General features: G+C 47.6%; 1 protein-coding gene across 1 annotated transcript in view; it reads left to right on the top strand.

Moving 5' to 3' along the window:
- LOC119395678 (polycomb protein SCMH1) overlaps positions 1-21,572 on the top strand; it is a 79,294-nt gene that overhangs the window by 43,501 nt on the left and 14,221 nt on the right. Inside the window, exons 10-13 of the mRNA XM_037662672.2 lie at positions 231-431; positions 2,574-2,753; positions 14,207-14,362; positions 16,059-16,106. Coding sequence (XP_037518600.1) covers positions 231-431; positions 2,574-2,753; positions 14,207-14,362; positions 16,059-16,106 — 585 coding nt within the window. The remainder of the gene's footprint in view (positions 1-230; positions 432-2,573; positions 2,754-14,206; positions 14,363-16,058; positions 16,107-21,572) is intronic.

A 21,572-nucleotide genomic window follows, 5' to 3' on the forward strand; every position in this document is an offset into this window, starting at 1 on the left:
AGCCAATGCATTTCACAGACTAGCCTATTACTGACGGCAGACGACTGTGATTGTCGCTATCAGTGTATAGCATTGCAGCGTGTATTGCTTGTCCTTTGATTTTTCATTTCCTGGGCACAAGTTCGCCCAATAAAGAGTTTTGTCCTTAACAGCCCGGCTGCCGCCTCCTTCACCATCACGAACATGTGACAGTATCATTTTTCACTGTGTCCTGCCTTTTGTGTTTGCAGTGTGTGTCTACGTGAATCACCAGTGCTCTTGTGGGCCCTACCTGGATCCAGCCAAAATTGGCCAGCTGCCCCTTCAGCTGGGGCCTGGTTCTATGAACAGGGTGCTGCGCGAGGCTGTGCAGGCGTGTGTTGACTGTGCTCTGAATGAGAAAAATGTATACAACCTGCTGCGCAAGGGCAACGGCAAAGTCATCATCAATGGTAAGGGGAAAGACTCTGGAGACTCGGCTCTTTTATTTATAAAGATATCTGGATGAAACTTTCAGGGTGTGTTGACAGCACAAAAAAAAAAGAGGAACTGCAATGTTTCATGAAGCTGTGTTTATTTGTTCTGGTGTTACAGAAGCCAAGGTAACTTAAAAGCATGCGAATGCGGTCCAGGTTGATATACAGTCGACTGCTGATTTTTCGGACGCCCAGTTTTTCGGGCATGCTTGAAAATTCGAACGTTTTTGCAGCACCGTCACCAGCCCCATAGACGTGAATGTATAAGAATTCATGAAATTTCGAGTGCTGAAACTCTTCGGCATTCGATTCTTCGGTCTTTCTGCCCAAGTTGCAGGTCCAAAAGGCATCAATTTAAGCCCCCACCTCTGCCGCGCCTATCATCTCATAGGTTCAAACCAGCGCTGTTGCGCGTCGATCTGTTTGCAACAGTAGCAGAGTGCGAAAGTCAGCTTTGCCGCAGTGCCGACATGGGGTGAAGCAGACCAGAAATTCAGAGAGGCCACTATCACGGCGGAAATGCACGAAGGTGTGATGGCGGCAGGTTGCAAACGCGCCAATACGACTTAATCGCTGACAACCCTTACGATAAGCATCTTCAGTTAACCGCTCGGTAGTGCATGCGGCCTAGCTCAGTTGCATACATACTGCACGCATTTAATAGGCAAGAACCCAAACGCGCCATGCCGACATTCATGCTGCCTCTTTGTGCAAGACCACTAAGTGTGCCGCAGAGACCTTCACGAACGAAACCAGCTCGCCATTGCCGCATTGCCGCGCCCGTGTGCGGTCGGGAATGGAGTGGGCATCACAAACCCTTTTATGACAAATGCGTGTGTACGGTACAGCAACAGTACACTGACAGCATCAGCTTAGCTTAGTTGGTGATGTGCTGCACACAACTAGAGACGATCGGCTTCACATGGCAGCAAATGCTGCGTATTATGTGATATATGCTATTCGAACTATTCAATTCAAAATTTTTCGAGGAAATCACTGTTCGATTCGAATTCATTTTGAACCTCAAGTTTACTATTCGCCCATCCCTAGTTTCAATCCATGAGCACTGTACAGTAAATGCGGATTCCATGGGGTTGCCTGAAATATTTGTATGACCTGATATTTATATCATCAAAGCATATATGAAATTTTGCAAATGAATTTATTTGCGACAAAAATTTCTGTACCTGTCTGCATTTTCTTTCACACAAATCGTCAACGATCACCTTCTGGAACACATAAAAATGCGCACACGTGCCCTCACTCTTTTCACACGCCTCAGGATGTCAAGCACATGTTGCGTTTCAGGCGTTGTGGATGCTGCCACAGTCTTTGGCACTGCACTGCATATCGTATCCTTCCTCACTGGTCAAAGCGTCAGACATGGAAAGCTCTGGCAGTGCCCTCCGCAGAACACAAACGACAGGTCATGAGGACGTCTTTGGCAGTGCCGAAATCTTTCAATGAGATATTGTGCACCCTTGTGGTGTAGACGGTTGCTTGGCGACTATGGATCCCGCTGTGCCAGCTGTGCCAATTCGTCCGAGTCGGTCGCTCCGCTGGCTCGGCCGCCGCTTTTGCTCGTTCGTTCTTATGATCCGCAGCAGTGTGGAAATTGTTTCGAACAGCCAATATTTTTTGTACTGTAAGCAACACATTTCAGCTAGGGAATATTACCAATTCCTGTGTGACCAAAATTTGTAATACCCACGATCAGATCACGGGGTATTTACTGTACATGGTTTAGTGTATATTTGAAAGTATCAAGCCACAGGGAGCCCCTGCGCCCACAGACGAACCGTGACGGCTCACGAACATAGTTGTTGGCTCATTAGAACACACATGGTCTGATACATGTTGTTGTGCCAGTTAAACCTGAGGTGCAAAAAGATGCATTTTTAGCCAGATGTGCTTCTTGATTTTCTGTTTACAGTGCCCAAAGCTAACTAGGACTTTCTTTAATGAGGCTTTATTAAAAAAAATTGTGGATGCAATGAACTGCACGAGGGGCTTGAATCGGGCAAGTTGCAACTGATCTGTCATAGCAATGCGTGGATACTTGCCCTGAATATTTCTCTGCTGCATTAGTGATTTCTTGGAACCTGCCTTCGTGTGCAGCCACCTTTGATGGCCAGTCGCACACGTGCCACCTGCCGGCCGTGGACAAGGTGTCGGCCTTCTGGACCTACCTGGAGAACCTCTTTGAGGAACTGCTGTGCTGCGAGAACTTCTACTCCAGTCAGCCTCTGCAGGGTGGATGCACCAAGTGCGCGAGCAAGGCCCCCACCAAGCCACGAGGTGCGTCTCCCGACTGTAGTGGGATGTCCTTGAACACTCGAGAGAATCGCTGGGGAAACTTTGAGATGACCATAAGGCTGAGCTGAGCAGTGTCTTCAGTACTATCTTAGAAACTCTTTCGGTAGCTGCATCATGATACCTTGTACAGAATGTGAATGAAAGAAGTAAAGCGAATTGACCTGCCTATTTTGTCTTTTAGATGCAACCGTACGAAGCCAGCAGATAGTGAAACCAACGAAGGCATGATGGAGTGGTGCTGGCTAACACTTACGGGGTCGCACGTACAAAAATACCCAAGAAAGTGGGTGTGTGAATGACTGTTACCTTAGCACAACTGGCAGTGCATCCAACACGTAATGTGACGGTCGTGATTTTTTGCCACTGGTGGCAAGTTTTTCTCTTGTCCACCTTGATTTTCCTTCATCTCATAATTACTACAGTCCACTGAAATGCTAGAAATAATGTCCCCTATGCCTTCCTTGTCTTCATTATCTGTTTCATATACAGTCGATCCCGGATATATCGAACTCAAAGGGGACCACAAAATAGTTCGGTATATCGATACAGTCGAGCCCGACTATATCGAACCCGTTTATATCAAATTATCCCGTATATTGAACAATTTCTAAACACGGTAAATTTACATTGAGAATACATAGCAAAAGTTACTGTTACATCGAACGAAAATAGCAACGACAACCGATATATCAAACTCCATGTGCCTCAAGAGTGCCCCATCAAGTTGGCTTTCCCTCGCGGTGGCGGGGAAAACTGCCGGCGCCACCCTAGAAAAAGTGGTTTAGACCCGGTTGTGCACGGGCGAACACCCCCCCTGCAAGAAATGATCCTGGCCCACTCGCTGCGCTTACAGCCAATCAGAGGCCATCGTGCTTTCTCCGAGGCGCGGAGGCGGTAGAAGTGAGCGCCATTTTTTTCTTTCTTTACGCTTGTGTGCCTGCTGCTGCCTGTTTTCGAGTCCTCATTCAGCGTGGTCCGTGCTGGTGGTGTTGCCTGTTGGTGCTCTGTGAACTTTATTGGTGCGCTGTCGTCATGGCTTGTGCAAAGAGGCAGAATTTGCCGTTCGCCGCGAAACTCGAAACCATAAATCGGGTCGAGCGCGGTAAAAAGAAGTCCGACGTCGCCGCCGCGTACAAAATTCCAAGGAGCACCTTGACTATCCTGAAGAACAAGGCAGACATCAGGGCCAAGTCGGACAAAAGGCCAGGTGCCCGTGGCACCCGACATGTACGCACTGCTGTGTACGAAGATGTTGAAGCGGCCGTTTACAAATGGTTTGTGGACGTTCGGTCGCGAAACATCCCGGTGTCCGGCCCTATGATCGAGCTATTACCGTCAACTATTACCGTAAATTGACGATGGCCCATTGCCTACATCCTCCGAAGTGATTAGTGCACTTCCGTTGGTCCGGCGCTATTGCGTAAATGTGGAAGGTTGCGGCCTCAGCTGCTCCGACTCGTTTGACAACGTAAAGGCGTGCGTGCTGTTGCAGGCAGCGAAGTCGTTGACACTAGAGCACTGCACGGGCCGTGATTTTCGGCCCGGGCCCGGCCCGGGCCCGGAACTCGTTCAAGTTTACCCGCCCGAGCCCGGCCCGGTGATTCAATACGCGGCCCGTGACCGGCCCGAACCCGAGAAAAAATTTCGCCTACCCGGCCCGGCCCGGCCCGACGGCAGATCAGGCCCGACAGAGGCCCGAGCCAATAATATAGGTGGTGTTGTTGCCAGAGCATAGAATCTACAGCAAAGTGTTTTAAGTAGCAAATATGTACGCTTTGTTGGCGAATATTTCGCTAACAATTCTACTTTAACCTACGGTAATTTCGTGTAATAAGGGGCTCACGGAGGAAATAGTTGAGTGGACATACTGGGTACAATGAACGTCTGTTCGGCAATGGTATACTATAACTTTCTTTCTTTTTTTTTTTTTGCAAATGCAATGGGGATCGTCAAGAGCGCTTTGTAGCAGATATTGAAGCAAGGAAAGTGATTTGCAGCATGAGTTCAGTTTCGATAGGAAGTCCAATAAAAACAGAGGAGACAGAGAACAGAACGCTCTCATTGCGCTCTTTACTGAAACTTAAAACATGCTCTAACGACAAAGCCAATCATGCGCCCTTCTGGATATGTAACACGTCTTCAGCATGATAGTACCTTGCCAAAGCAAGATGGACGAAGAAAGCCAAGTTTATTACCTTGCTGTATGTACACTAACCTAGGTAAAAATTATAACGAACTGTGTGCACCACGTGTACTTTTAGAAATACGTATAGGCAGCCGAAAGGACGAAAAATGTATTTCTGGTAGCATTCTTTTCATATATCATATATATTTCATATGTCACCACGGCTACTACATACAGTCCATAAGTCTTTTGTGGCATACTTTATAGTTTTATTTCTTCACGCGTTATTGTGGGAAAATTCAAATTATCTAGATATTCCGGCTTTAAGCACGCCATACACTATTGTATTATATATCCTGCCACGCTAAAGTTTCTCGCACTGCATGCGCTAGCGGCAGGGGTGCACATCTGCCTTGCGAAATGTGAAAGCGTCAGCAGCCGTTGTTCTTAACTTCCACTAATGGAGCAAATTCAGGATGTCTTTGTGGACCTCTGCAGAATGAATGTAGCTGTGCAGCTTATCTCATTTCGATCGTTCCCGAACGTCGTGACACTCTTCAGTGTCACCTATAAAACTCCTTTTTGAGGGCTTCTGCTTGCAGTTTGCAGCAGCGTATGTTATGCACGGCTTGCACCGCGCTCTTCTTTTCTTCCATATCATAATGCTTTATGCCTTCCTAACGATGTTGTACTGGTAGAAGGTGACCACTGCACTACGCGGTAGGACTGGCAGGAGGTGGACGAAGCGATTTCGATCTATTTTTGGTGTTCGTTACAGTTTGGTAATAAAGGCGCGAATAAGCTTCTCGACGCTTATTCATTGAATGCATGTGGTTCGAAGGTAAAGGGACATCGCCCGGCACGGAATTCGTGATAGTCTTTTTTCAAGCCTGATATTTCGTCAAGCGCCTTATGCTGTTTGAAGCTACTATTCCTGCACATTCCAACGGTGTTGTGGCAGTGTCATGTAGCTCTCACACTATACCTAACCGTGAAACAAAACTCTATATTTCAAAATCGGCGTCCTGATTTTAGTCATGTTGAAGATAGGTAGCGATATGTTGGAATCCTGCCGTCAAATACCCTTCAGAAACGACATATGGGAAAGCTCTTCTTTTAAATGGCAACGTTAGCTGACATTTGCTGCGACCTAGCCCCTCCCCCCCCCCCCCCTGCGCTTTAAGCTCCGTTCCTGTCCTGGCCCTTACGGGAGTAAATTTTGGTAAATGCGGTCCGTTAGCTGAGATGGGTTTGAGACCCCTGATATAGCGGAAAGAGGCGAAAGTTCAAATGTTAACAAATTGGGCGCACCAAGCAGGCTGTGCACGTCCATCTCGCGTCACATGACCACTGGGGACCATGACGAAGCCACGGAAAAAGAATGTCTCTGTATAGGAATTCTGTGTAACGGGTCACCGTGCAGTCCTTTCGTTTAGTGGAGGGCTGGAAACTTCAAAAACGTTTCCTCGCTTTGGAGCTCTATGATCGGTCGTGCGATAAGTTACACGTACATATTTATTACATGTATTACTGCGATTACAGAATAACATTTGGGATATAAAATCTTAACGAATGCAATTAAAGCACAGAATAACTCTCTAATAACATTTCTCTAAATAGCTTGCCCCACATAAAAAAAAGCTTTTTTTTTCGAGAGAAAATGTTAAACATATATGTATATATGCACAACGTATGTGGAACAAACATGAAGGGGCACTAGAAAGAAAAACAATTTCTATATTATCAGTAAATTACTCTTCAGCAATTCCTAAATCACCACGCTCGCCGGGAAGAGACTCTTGGTAAGTCAGAAAACGCGCAAAAAGGTAAATGCGGGTGGCGACGCCCCTTTAAGTTCGCGCAGCAGACATTGTGACATCTTCGATTCTGACGGCGTCTAATGGGGCCTACGTAGTTCCTAATCGGTAAAAATGAAGTACATTGACCTCTGATGGGGCCATAGACTTAACATACCAAGTTTCAGGAAATTTTATAGAGCCAATGTCCCCAAATACGGCAAATACAGTTTGAAATCCGTGGCGTCACGCTCCGAGATTTCGGCGCGAAATTTAAAAAATGGAATTCTGAACTTGATTTTCTCGTCTGATAATAAACGTATGATCGTGAAATGAATGACATTCGAGTTCTTAGACTTCACTTTATCAGTCTAAACCGCTTCAGTGCTTCATTATAGTGTCCATTTAAGAACCCAGCAATGTCCAAGCCCGGCCCGACCCTAGCCCGCCACCTCAAACCCGGGCCCGGCCCTAAGCCCGGAGCTTCAAGCCCGAGCCCGGCCCGGGCCCGCCGTGAGGACTGCTTTACCCGGCCCGGCCCGGCCCACGGGCCGGGCCGGGCCCGGGTTTTCGGGTAGGCCCGAGCCCGTGCAGTGCTCTAGTTGACACAGAAGAAAATCCAGGACTATTTTGTTCCAAAGTAGGGCACGCAAGTAAGCCACCATATTATTAAAGTACTTTTCTTAATGTTATGTGCCTTGTGTCAAAATCCTATAGCGGGCCTATATCGAATTATGCCATATATCGAACTAATAAACGTTTTTTGGCGAGTTCGATATACCCGGGTTCGACTGTAATTCGAAATACAAAATATGCACATTTAAGGCTTTAATTAAAGCACTGCAGGCCTTGACACAGTTTTCGGAAATCGTAAAAAGCGCGATTTGCTCACATATGCTAAAGAACAAGGCGACAACTTCTTTTGCAAGTTAGCGCACTTTATTTCGCATGAAAATACAGTCGAACCCACTTATAATGATCCCATATATAACGATCTATCGGTTATAACGACCATATTTGGGTGCACTTGCTATTTTCCTATGCTAACCATTAAGCTGCGCCCACATATAGCGAACATTTTTCAAAGCCTCCTACTTTTACAACAAACACTTCAGACATGGTCGCGGTAAAAATATGGCGCATACGAAGTGAAAAAAAGAAAATATGCCTTCTAAAGCGTGAGAGGAGCGCACGCTCGCGCGTGCCCTGCTCCAGTTTACTCGCGACTAAGATAACCCAGATCGGCAAGCACCACACGCAGATTTCGGACGCTGCGAGCGAGGTCGCTCACTTTCCAGGCATTTCTTCAGTGGCAGAATGGCAGTGATGAAAAAAAAAATAGTAGGCAGCACGAAGCCTTGCAGTCAGCTTTCGCACGGTAACCTTTCCTGACGCCGTTCTCTGCAGCTACGACCGCCTGCGATGAACCAAACAATGCCTTGGAACGCAAGAAGGCATAAATGCTAGAAGTGATAACCGTGATAACTTTCGATCGCAAAAGGTTCACTGCGTCCTAAACTCGTCGACGCCACAATGTGCCCCAAAAGGTCGTCCGTCTTATTGGTAACGGCAGAGACAGGTCGATCGGTGATTACGACTTCCGCGCGATTGTGGCAATGCCTTCGCAGATAAGCATCAGAAAAGAGCGAAGGCGAGGTGGCGGCCGTTGAGGAACGTGTCATTATGACTTGTAGCGGACAACCTTATCACAGTCATCTGTAGATATTGCTCGGCTGCGTGTGTGGCGTACACTGTGGATTGACGGCGGTATGAGCGCACCATGCTGCCGTTCGCAAGTTCGCCGCCAGCACGTCGCGCGAAACCGCTTTGTACAAACGAAAGTGCGCGTCGCTTTGTACAAATGAAAGTAGCTCGCTGTTGTTGAGCGGCGCGGGCACCTAGAAACGTCGTCTGTTTGACTAGGTGACAAATCAAGTGCGCCGCATCGTCGTGCAGGGCCGCGAGAGCATCGCGGAGACGTAGAGTGCGCGTTGCTTGCAAAATGCTTGTTTTCGCCGTGTTGAACGAAGAGGCTGGTCGCTGCATCCGTGCACGGTCCGGAGTGAAGCAGGCACGAAGAACGTACAAGCGCGCGCATACGGCATACAGCAAGCGGCCCGGCAGTGACTCCGCGAGCCGAGTAGGCGACGCGCTGCACGCAACTAGCCAGGGATGATCACCTCCACGTCGCGGTACCGCGCTTCGGTGAAACGGTGTCAGCTCATTGCATAGGCTGTTAAGCGGTTTATTGGACAGCACTCGGCGACAATGCACTATGGCGACAGTCCAGGCAAAAGCACGGGCTCCGAGCGCGAGAGGCGTTTAGAAGAGGACGACCCACTAGGAGCCGCTGGAGAGCGCAACCGTTAAGCAGTACCAATTGCTTCGCCACAATTACCCCGGGTACGAAAAGGGAGCCGTCCGACGCCCGCTTCGAAGGATGGAGGTCTAGCGGCGGCTTCGGCGTAACTCAACGGTGCAGCAGCAGGGATTGCCTGGTGCGTCCTGGCGACAACCTGAGCGTAACTCTGTGGTGCAGGAGCCGGAGGTTGCTGGTGGTACTCAGGCATCACCTCCGTGATTTCCTGCTCAATCGCTCGGCGGATGGGAGGAAGAAGGGTCGTCGACGACTGTTGAACGTGCGGCGGTTGGGTGAAGGCCAGGAGAGAGAACTGGCGTGTGATTTCCTCGCGCACGAATGCCTTCATTTCTGCTAGCAGCGTGGCCTGGTCAGGTATGGCCGCCAAGCCAGCAAGCTCTTCGTCGCGTGATGGAGAGCGACGGGTCATCGAACGTTGCCGGCGGAGCTCCTCGTAGCTCTGGCACAGTGTTATGACCTCGGCCAAGGTGGAAGGGTTTTTAGCGAGCAACATGGTGAAGGCATCGTCGTCAATGCCCTTCATAATATTGCGAATCTTGTCAGACTCGGACATGGTGCCATTGGCTTTCTTACACAAGTCCAGGACGTCTTCGATATAACTGGTGAAAGATTCACCGGCCTGCTGAGCTCGTTCGCGTAAGCGCTGTTCTGCTTGCAGCTTACGAACTGCAGGGCGGCCGAAAACGTTGATGACGGCGGTCTTGAAATCCGACCAAGTAGCAAAATCGGACGCGTGGTTGTTGTACCACAAGCTTGCTACTCCCGCGAGGTAGAAGACCAAGTTGCTCAACTTGGCTGCTCCGTCCCATTTGTTGGGTACGCTCACGCGCTCGTAAACTGCGAGCCAGTCCTCCACATCGGTGCCATCGGCGCCAGTGAAGATAGGTGGATCGCGGATGCGTGGGACACCGGGACATGTGGTCGGTGTAGGAGGCTGCGTTTGCTGAGCGGCGTCTTGAGGCATGGTAGATGGCAGAGTACGGGAACGAAGCTCCATGGGCATTGAATGGGAGCACAGCACTCTCCACCAATTTGTTAAGCGGTTTATTGGACAGCACTCGGCGACAATGCACTATGGCGACAGTCCAGGCAAAAGCACGGGCTCCGAGCGCGAGAGGCGTTTAGAAGAGGACGACCCACTAGGAGCCGCTGGAGAGAGCAACCGTTAAGCAGTACCAATTGCTTCGCCACAAGGCGGTTAATTCACTCGTGAGCACACAGCGGGTGTCGCTTCACGACGCGAAAAGGCTTACCTTGTCACCGAAGGGGTTGTTAGCACTTTAATAAAAGTGCAAAGAAAAAAAACGGCTTGGCCGCTAAGCGCACGTTTTTAAGGGCGAGTCCATATAGAACGAACTACTGATATAACGACTACTTTTCGCGATACTTTCGAGTTCGTTATAAAGAGGTTCGACTGTAGTCCGTAAACTTGTCTTGCTTCTTGCGCGCCGTGAAGTTAATCAAGTCATTGTCAATATCATTGAAGCTTTCCAAATAAACAAATTCAGCACTTTCGGCCACAACAACGGTGATCGACGTAAAACGCTGATGCAAGCTCTGTAGCGCGGTAAAGGGTTTAGCGGTGGTAGCGGCGGCATTGGCATCTTCAAACTGCATGGGTCCATTTCCGCAGGACCAGCAACATCAGCTCTGATCTCAGCATCGATGCAGTCAGAAACGGCTACATCGTTATCTACACCGATGAAGTCGCTCGCTGTGCTCCCGTCCTATATGGCGCCCGGAAACGCTAATAAGTCGACCGTACGTCGTAGTCAGCGGTCATGACGCACCCAAAGTCGTCACCGGGCACCAAGGCCCGCAAGGAAACAGTGCACGACGGTGGTTTACTTGACGTCGCTCCAAGCACCGGTCATCATTTTTATTGCTACGAGCGGGACAATGTTTAGTTCGACTCCTGAATGACGATTTATCAAGACGGAAGCAAGAAGTACACAGGTCCACATGCCACAACAACGTTGCACAAAACATTTCTCCTCCGTCGACATGATGGCGATAGCGATAGCACTTGTGGCTTTGTAGAAAGCAGCCTTTGCATTGGTGAGAAATGCGAAAAGAAGCGTAGCCTCCGAGATGTGCGTTTTAAAACCGAAAACACCAAAAATACGTCACGAGGTTGCACATCTCGAAGGCCATGCTTTTCGGGCCCGCATGCCATCGTGCGCGAAAAACAAGGAAAGGAATGCAAACATTACAACGAGGCTGCCAAGTCACTTCGCATTCTCATTTTGGTGCCCCCGGCAATCGGCCTCTTTGAAAAACACTATGCCCGTGCGTTAAAACCTGCGGATCACGCATCAAAAGATCAGAGCACTGACAGGCGCTGCGCAACGAGGTAGGTCAATGCAATGGAATAACACTGCCTTTTCGTCTCCTGCGCGCGACGAGGTATCGGAACTGGTTAGAACGAGGCCGAAAAATGATCAACATTTGTTAGGAAAAATGCACTTTCTGGGCTTCGGCGCTGCGTAGCGTTCGATATAGTGGATGTTTCGCTGTGCGAGGGTTGATATACGTGTGCACCAGCCCCATACTTTTGCATGGGAAATTCAAGGGTACAGTCGAGCCCGACTATATCGAACCCGTTTATATCAAATTATCCCGTATATCGAACAATTTCTAAACACGGTAAATTTACATTGAGAATATATAGCAAAAGTTACTGTTACATCGAACAAAAATAGCAACGACAACCGATATATCAAACTCCATGTGCCTCAAAAGTGCCCCATCAAGTTGGCTTTCCCTCGCGGTGGCGGGCAAAACTGCCGGCGCCACCCTAGAAAAAGTGGTTTAGACCCGGCTGTGCACGGGCGATCACCCCCCTGCAAGAAATGATCCTGGCCCGCTCGCAGCGCTTACAGCCAATCAGAGGCCGTCGTGCTTTCTCCGAGGTGCGGAGGCGGTAGAAGTGAGCGCCATTTTTTCTTTCTTTATGCTTGCGTGCCTGCTGCTGCCTGTTTTCCTCGAGTCCTCATTCAGCGTGGTCCGTGCTGGTGGTGTTGCCTGTTGGTGCTCTGTGAACTTTATTGGCGCGCTGTCGTCATGGCTTGTGCAAAGAGGCAGAATTTGCCGTTCGCCGCGAAACTCGAAATCATAAACCGGGTCGAGCTCTTTCTATGTTGAGTAGATCGTGGGCAGATGTCACGAAGGAGACGATCCAGAACTGCTTTAGGCATGCCGGCTTCCGCATGCCTGGTGATGACACCCCAAATTCCGATGACAGCACTGAAGACACTGCAGGTGTTTCCGCCAAAGTTTGGAGCGAGCGGGCAGAGTTCCCGGGAGCTATTGACGGATCGACATTCGACGAGTTCATCAGTGCGGACGATGATGTCGCCATCATGGGTCAGCTACACGATGAGGACTACGTTGCAGACGTCGTGCCGACCACGAGCCAAAGCGACAGTAATAAGGAAATTGACGATGGCCCATTGCCTACATCCTCCGAAGTGATTAGTGCACTTGCGTTGGTCCGGCGCTATTGCGTGAATGTGGAAGGTTGCTGCCTCAGCTGCTCAGACTCGTTGGACAACGTGGAGGCGTGCATGCTGTCGCAGGCAGCGAAGTCGTTGACACAGAAGAAAATCCAGGACTATTTTGTTCCAAAGTAGGGCACGCAAGTAAGCCACCATATTAATAAAGTACTTTCCTTATTGTTATGTGCCTTTGTGTCAAATCCTATAGCGGGCCTATATCGAATTATGCCATATATCGAACTAATAAGCGTTTTTTGGCGAGTTCGATATACCCGGGTTCGACTGTATTTCTCAACTGTTCGATATAGCCAATAATTTGATATATCCGAGTTCGATATATCCGGGATTGACTGTACAACCACTTATAACAATATTCAAGAACCACGAAAATTCCATTGTTATAACTGATAATTGTTATAAACAAGTTGCATGAAACAAAAAGCAAAATACAGTCAACTGCCAATTTTTCGGACCTGCTTGAAAATTTGGATGCTTTCGCAGCACCGTCACAAGTCCCACAGACGTCAATGTATGAGAACGTCCGAAATATTGGATGCTGAAACTCTTCGGCGTCTGATTTTTCTGACTTTCTGCGCAAACTGCAGGTCCAAAACGGCATTAATTGAAGCCCCCAGCTGTGCCATGTCTGTAGGTTCAAACCAGCGCTTTCGCGAGTCGATCATTTGCAACCGTAGTAAAGTTCGATAGGTAGCTTTGCTGCAGTGCCGAAGTGTAATGGGGTGAAGCTAATCAAAGATCTGAAGGGGCCACTGTCAGGGCGCAGTGCGGCGATGTCTTTACGGATAAACACCGAAAATGTGCAGAGGCGTGATAGCGGCAGGCTGAAAACGTGCCAGTAAAGCTTAATCGCTCGCAACACTTGGGATAAGCATCTTCAGCGAACTACTCGGTAGTGCATGTGGCCTAGTGCAGTTGTATACATACTGCACGCATTTAATAGGCGATAACACAAACGAGCCATGCCACTGTTCATGCTGCCTCTTTTTGCAAGACCGTTAAGTGCACCGCACAGACGCATTGCCTTCATGGACGAAAGCAACTTGCCATTGCCATAACAAATGCTTTTACGGCAAACACGTGCATACAATACAGCAAGCGCCCCATCAGTGACCTTCGTAGGCGACGTGCTGCACACAGGTTGCTGCGGCAGCCTTGAGAAGCGCTGGGGTGAGACCACCACAAGTGTCATGCCACGTGCTTCTCACTGGCTGGCGCGAGGGTTTTCCATTCACATTTTGAAGGGTGGTGCGTAGTAGCTCCTGCACCGTCAACATACAAATGTTGAAGGTGCAGGAGCTTTTCATTGTTATAACCGCTGTATTGTTAAAACTGGTGTCGTTACAAGTGGGTTCGACCGTATATGATCATAAAAGACGTGTATCAGTCAGGTTGGCAACCTATAATTCAAGCTTTTTGGGGACTGCCAAAAACTCGGAATAATTGGAAGTTCAAAACAATCAGTTTACCAGAAGATTAATCAAATTATTCTACAAGTAGTCAAAGGTGTGCCGTATTAGCGATTCACCACGTTATGGGATAAATGGATAAAAACATATTTCCTAAATTCTTTCCCACGGTGTGCATAAGTTCTGGTAGTGAGGACGTTGTCGTTGCAGCAATGGAGCAGTCTTCAATGGATGGGCCCACAGCAGTGCCAGCCAGCACCAGCCCGAATCCTGTGGCAGTCTCAAAGCGCAGCCCGTCTTCAGATCTCTCACCACAGACTGGCACACCGGCTAAGATGGCCTGTGTTCGCAACGCTGACACTGAAGGTGAGTACCAAGTGTGGCAGTTTGCTTCACATAGTGAGGAAGAAGTGCAGTAGACTCTCATTAGAACCTGAAGGAACCAGGAAAATATGTTCTGTTTAACAGGACTTCCGTTTACTGACAGGTGAACATAGGTGCAGAATTCAAGTATGAAACCAATCATATTCGAGGTTAGCGGTAGTTCTGTTTAAGAGATTTCTGGTTATCGAGAGTCTGCTGTACAGATTACTTTGGCTGCAGTACAAAACAGAAGCAGGAGACACGAGCACTAGCAACGGTTACTGTTGGTGACCATGATGTACGGTACTCAGGGATTGAAATGAGACATTGTTTTCTTTTTTTCTTTTTTTTTTTCCGGAGCACTTTAGGGACCCGAGCTATCATATGCTGTCCTTGTACATTGTTGTAGCTTGGCATAACACAGCCAAAACCACAAATGGCATAGCCATCTGTAGCATATTTGAGCGCACGCCAAGGAGAAATCATCTTCCTCTTGTTCTTCGAGTGCCTTGATGATGATAAGCGCAGAGCACTTCAGGGGCCCGGGCTGTCGTATGCTGTCATCACTTGGCATAACACAGGCAAACCCATGTATAAAAAAAGAAAAAAAGAGTAAGCAAGCAACAAATAGAAAGAGAAAGGGAAAAACAGGAAGAAAAATAGAAATAGAGAAAAAAATGGAAAAAGAGAAAAAGAAAGAGAGGGGGAAAGAAAAAGAAAAGCAAGGAGGAACAAAGAAGGCTGCCCAGCTCTGCACTTCCTTCAGGCTTGGCACCCCTACTGCGAAGCTGCCTTGATTTTTTTGGTATAACAACTACTATGAGCAATTGCTCATGATAACCGAGCCATGTTGTGGCAAATCTGGCTGCTGAAGGTAATGTTGGCTCTGGTGTAGGTGCTTGGGTCAAAATTGCGCCAATATGACAGGAACTGTAGACGCTGGGAATGAAAGTATGTGCATTACTTAGCTCTAAATCTTTGCGTTTCAATCCGTGATTACTGTACCACTTATTGTGAAAAAGCAGAGCTCTTGTATCTACCATGAAAAGGAGATGAGCTTGTTCTTTTGGCAGCATTGATTTAGTAGTTTCATGCCTCATTGATCATTGCTAAAGAAAGGGAAGGGATCAAGGGCTCATTTCTATGTTAGACCATTGCTCATATATTAAGTGCCTGCCGGATTACCGGCGATCCCGTGAAAAGCAGGCATCATCGGAACTATGGTGGTGGTGCCACTTACATAGGGTTGTCCCAAGTGCACTTTTTACATATTTGATGCCCCTATGGGGACAAAAGAAGCCTAAAAATTATTGAGACCGCGTTTACGTTTCTGTATTATAAATATACTAAAGCAGTATAAAGTGGTTGTTGCCGAAACTTTTGAGACCGTGTTTACGTTTCTGTATTATAAATAAACCGAAGCAATATAAAGTGGTCGTTGTCGAAACTTTTGATGGCGTCCCACTTATGTACGGGTCTAAGGTGCACTTTTTGAAAGTTTGCGAACTTCAACTATGCACTCGTCACACTTCTCTATTAAGCACCAAAATTTAACAAAGTATGGGTGATCGTGATGTTTGGAATCGGGATGTAACATTTTCTTTTTTTCGTCGATCAGAATGTGCCACTTCTCTCAGCATGCAAACTCTAAAAGGGACTGTACCGTCCTTCATCGCTTTTCTCTTTTGTATCGCAATAGAAAGCGTACCATCTGAAGTGTGCAACCTTGCAGCAGTTTCTCTAGAAAGTGAGTAGAAATTTTTAAAACAATTTTTCAATCTGCATTCGGTCTTCTTCCATTGTTGTGGGGATGCCCAATACACTGGTCAGTGGACACGATGACGATTGTAGTGCCAGTGAAAGTCGAAAACTGCAACCATGTGCAGTTTTTGCAGGCTTCATCAAGTTTTTGTTTAATATTGAAGCAAATACCGTGGTGGTCGTTTAAAAGCACACAAACTGTCAGATAAAGTATATTATTACCACACTCTCTCCAGCTTCATTTAGTCATCCTGAAAAACCACTGCAGTTGAGCAGAAAACTTGGTCCATTCCAGCAACACTGGTGTGCCAGCGTTGTGAAATGAACTGTAGTGGTGGCACTCATGACAAACGTGACATGAGACGTGCTTCACAGAAGAAGAGAAAATCGGAATCCCTGCTGTCTTTGTTATGTTTAGGTGTTCTGTGTCACATATGCGATATGACATCTAGCACGGACACCTTGGGGAAGCGGAACGGGGTGGCAAAATCTTCTCCAGTGTAGAACCTCGGTGAATAGTACTGGGATGCACTTCACGCATTAGGACTCAGTAACGTTAGTAAATTAGGTTGGACCATAGATCGGCAAACTCACTCATGAGTCGATTCACTCAGACTCAGATCGAGCCGCGAGTCTGAGAGAGTCCAGGTGAGTAATATTTTGGTGAGATTGAGTCCGAGTGTGTCCAGTTGAGAAAAAGTTTAGTGAGTCCGGTAGAGGGAAATTTTCATGAGTCTGAGTCTGCATGAGCCCTAAGCACAAAATATATTTCTTGAGTCAGTCTGAGTGAGCTCCATACTTCTTTGACAACCTATTGTTCTATCTACACAACTTCAGCATTACTATCAGCCTTTCGTCGGCTCACGTTTATGCTCCCGCCGACTCACACATACTTCAAAGCACTAGAGTTCATAGGGAACCCAAGCACAAGTTTGCAGCGTGATGACAGCGCCGCGCTGTGGCTCTTGGGAAAGCTCTGGAGCTACCGGGTGCATGCGCGGTCGACTCAGCCCCTTTCACGGTAGCGGTAGTGCACGTGCGCACGCGGTCTTCTGTCGGTGCGGGTAACTGGGTGGGCGCGTTGAACCGAGAAGCTTGCTGTGTGAAGCTGTGCATTTCCGTGATGGCAGAAGCAACCCCATGGAAGTGGACACGAGGTCGGAAGTATTGCTGTGTCGTGGGCTGCCACAACAGTGCAGACAACACCAAGGCACGCGATTCACGTGTAAAACTGTATTGGTTCCCGGGTGTGTCGCACGAGAAATAAAGGCGGCAAGCGTGGATAGCTGACACCGCTGTCCCGCCTTCTATTTTGGCCGTCTGAGTTCATCGCTTTCGTTCGTTTCGACTACCCGAATCGGTAAGTAACGCGGCGCATGCACGCAGCGACTACATTAGTGATTACTCGCTGTCTTGTATTGTTAAAGCCCAGTTACGGTTGTAGGTGAAGCAACTTTGTGTTTTGATTCCCCGTGTTCGTGAGACCTACCCGTCGTTGTTGAACGTTCACACTCGCGTTATACCGTTAGCGTTGTGCGGTTGGTTGAATTAAACTGAACTTGCCACATTGTCAGAAGTTCTGCGCCTACAATTCACGTGTCGGGAAGGCTGCTTTATCACGCCGGAACGGACTTCCGTGCATTTTCAGCAAGCTTTGGCATTGTTCTGCAGGTTTGCTTTGTTTTTATCACTTTATTAGGGTGATATATATTTAAGCCACTAAATATAACTGGCACTTAAGGGGGGACGTGGCACTTAGGGAATGAAAATCAACCAAAAAATCTAGTTTTCGCTGGCCATCTCTGCACGTTCCTAACATCATTGCGCACCTAGTTACAAATTTTCATTGCTGCGTACAGTTGTCTTCTATCCACATCTTACTTTAAAAGAGCAAAACCGTGCATCCTGCCCTTTAAATTGAGGGCAAACGGCAAACAATTTTTCATGCTCTTCCTGTAATGGAGGAGCAATATCTTTTGTTCTGTCTGTCTTATCATTATAATTTCTTTTTCGCTTCCAAGATAAATAGATGCGATGTGTCGTAAGGCAAATTTTGTTATAGTACTTTCTTAAGAAAATGTTCTAAATCAAGGCTTTGTTTTTAGTATTAATTGGGGCGTTTTCTAAATTGGTTGCAACAGCCCACAACTCTGCTTGGAAATGTCCTAAAGCAATGATTTATACTTTACGACACACTACAAACATTCTCAATGTATTCTGTGGATTGTACATTGGTGTGCAGGTTGTGGTTAATTAGCTAATTAGGCCTTAAACAAAGAAGTAGGTGTTTGTGATATCCTGAAAACTACTTATCATAGGAAAAAAGCAATTGCATATTTGAAATCAGCACACAAACATTTTTAAACTCTGCAAGTTCCATCACAATTAATCGAGAATTAAAAAAGAAGTTTTAAAGTGCCACGTCTCCCCTTAATACATGCTTTGCAATTGCAACCTTGAAGTAACCACCTTCTGACTTTGTGCGATTTTCTAGCCGCGTTCACGCAGCAGGTTTTATACGCCTGTCAAGTCGATATCATAAAAAGAGACTGCAAGCATGACGCGAGAGCCGAAAAAACGAGGCGAGCAGTTCATCTTGCTTCACAACAGTTAAAGCTCAGCTAGCTGCCTCGCGTCTTAATCGGCGGGTGATTCTCCAGCAGCACGGAGGACTGGACTCTAACCTTCTCAGGAAACAGTGCCATGGCGGTGTCATTTCTTTTTTTCGCACGCCGCAAACGTTTGTTCACCAAAGTACACGGCTGCTACTGTAAGCATGCCATATCAAAACAACAATCGTATGATTCGTAGTCCACACCGCAGAACATCGATAGTGTGCACGGCTTCATTTCAGAGTGCATGTGGACCATTATTCATATTTAACATGACAGAATGAGACTTACCTCGAGGTATACGTCCTACACGGTGTAATCGCGACTTGGGAAATGCATTTCGCTTTGAGTCGGTCGTCGTTGTCGTCGATCGTCTGCTCTTCACCGTTAACACGATTGACGAGCCTTTCTCATTTTATCAAGTTCGCTTTTCGGAAGTGCCAGTCAAGCTTGAAGATCCTTTTGAAGCCGCACTGCAAGCGGTACATTATGAGGCACCGCAAGTGCACCGCGAGAGCTCTGCACGTGCACGGAAGTGAGCGGCAGCGCGTTGGAGAGAAGGGAAAGTGGGCGTTACCTGCACCCAGTTTCTGTTTTTATGCCAGAGATGGCGCTGCCTGTCAAGAGCAGCAGCGCCACTAAGCATTGCTTGGGAAGCCTATACGCCAACTGAATGTTTATTAATCAGAGGCATGAGTTACGTAGAAGGGGTTACGGGTGCAGGTTGACCTCCCCCCACAATCTGTTTCACAGGAAGTTCTTGATAAAAATATCTTGTGTGAGTCACCACTTTCAATAAAAATGTCCTTACTGGATCGCAACCACTGATAACTCACATTTGAAGGTTCGAGATCAAATGGCGCCAAGTAGAGCACCAAATATGCGAGATATTGGTGTTAAAGAGCATTGACACCATGGTCAAAAAATCCAATTATACGCTAACGGACTCATGAGTCGAGTCACTCAGACTCTGAGTGAGTCCTGCTGAGAAAAATTTCAGTAAGTGTGAGTCCGGCTGAGTAAAATTTTGGTGAGTCTGAGTCCGAGTGAGCTCTAAGGGCAAAATATATTTCATGAGTGGGCTTTGCATTTTTTGCTTATCTATGGGTTGGACTCACAGGCATGGTTCAAAAATTTCCTGAATTCAGTCGTGCTGCTCTTCGCCGAAGACTGTTTTTTTTGTTGTTGTTGTTGTTGTTTTTTCTCTTTTTCTTATGAGCGGCGCCGGATGTTGTGCTCACGTGGCTTGGGTTTCTCCGCTGTAGGCAGGCAGGCGAATGCGTCGCCGGCAGCGCCACCAGGTGCCTCTTTGAACGCTTGAAAAAAAAATAAATTACTCTCTGCTGTAAAGGAAAGCTGCCAAAAGTGCATGAAATACAATTTTGTTTTGTTTTCAATATTTGTTTTCAACAAAATAAGTCTACCTGTGAGAGTTTCTTACTCACACCAATAGGTTGAACCACATCGCTCTTAGGTGACGCTGGCGGTCATTCTGTCACAACTTTCAGAGCCAAATTAAAAATATCATTCAGTGTTCATTCGACAAAAGCATGATCGTTACCACCAGATGTGACAAACAATCTTCTCGTTTTCACCACAATCAAAAAGAAATTTTCTCAGTAGTAGACAGTAACTTCAACATTGGTAAGTGGCACCACCATAGACAACCTTTTTGCACACTCATCTGGCAGGCACTGAATATCAGGCCCGTAACTAGGGGGGGGGGTTGAGGGGGTTCTGACCCCCCCCCGAAATTTTTTTGATGCTTTAACTTTTCGGGTGATACTAAAATATTTACACGCCTTCACAGCGACCCCCAGCTGCCAAAGTTACACTGCAACTTTCCTGGCATTGCTTCCCTCTTCTTCCTTTCTTCAAACCTACCAGAACACCTCAGCGCTCCCTCCCCCGCACGCGCACCTGCCCTATTTGTACAGCTTTGCACTTCGCCCTCGCGTTCCTTCGAGTCTTTTCTTTTTCGTCTTTCACCCCGTAGCAGCTCCTTTATTGATTCCAGATGCTTTCCTTGTGCATTGCCGCTGGAGAAGTTATCCGTCTGTGCGGACCGCACGTGTCGGCTTTGGGTTTCTACGAAAAGCGCGTCTCCTTCTGTGAAAGTAAACAGTTCGACAGCAACGGCAACACCAACACGACGTGCGCAAATTTGCCAGGGAACGAAACCCCTAAGCGGAAAAACTCAGCGGCGCATTCCGAGGACGCAGGCTGCAGGGTAAACTTTTCTCAAACTGTAGTCTTCGCCACCGAAACGAATCATCGAAGATGACATCTACTGAAAGACTGGCATATCCGAGCAACTTCGAACAACCTTAACCGCACGCAAGGAAATCTACCTCTTCTGTACACACAAGGTATATGCACCTCCCTACAAAGCACACAAAGCGAGGATACAGCCGGCACACAATCCGGCACCAGCGGTCAACTTTCACAGGAGAGAAAAAACGCCGCCAAGCTGGGCTGCGCGCGGGAGTACAGAGGCTGACGTCACAGCCTACAAAGTGCATTTTTGGGGGGTCACGGCTATTTAATTAGCGCAGCCCAGAGAGAATTATGCAGGCGCCCAGGGAGCCGTCTGTGAAAAGGTGACTTTTTCACAGGAACGGAGCAACACCTGCTTTCTGGACTGTACCACGGGAGTGCAAATGTCTCGGCAGTGCATTCTTGGGGGGTTCACGTATATTAAGGGGAGTATGGAGTGCCCATGGAGTCTTCTGTGAAAAGGTCTTTAAGTAGCGTTAATCCAGTTTGCTGCAGCGGGAGTACAATAATGGTCCTGCATGCACACCAGCTGTAGCGGCGTTCAGAAAACACATGCGCCACGC

The sequence above is a fragment of the Rhipicephalus sanguineus genome, chromosome 6 (assembly GCF_013339695.2).
Source record: "Rhipicephalus sanguineus isolate Rsan-2018 chromosome 6, BIME_Rsan_1.4, whole genome shotgun sequence".
NCBI classification, from domain to species: domain Eukaryota; kingdom Metazoa; phylum Arthropoda; class Arachnida; order Ixodida; family Ixodidae; genus Rhipicephalus; species Rhipicephalus sanguineus.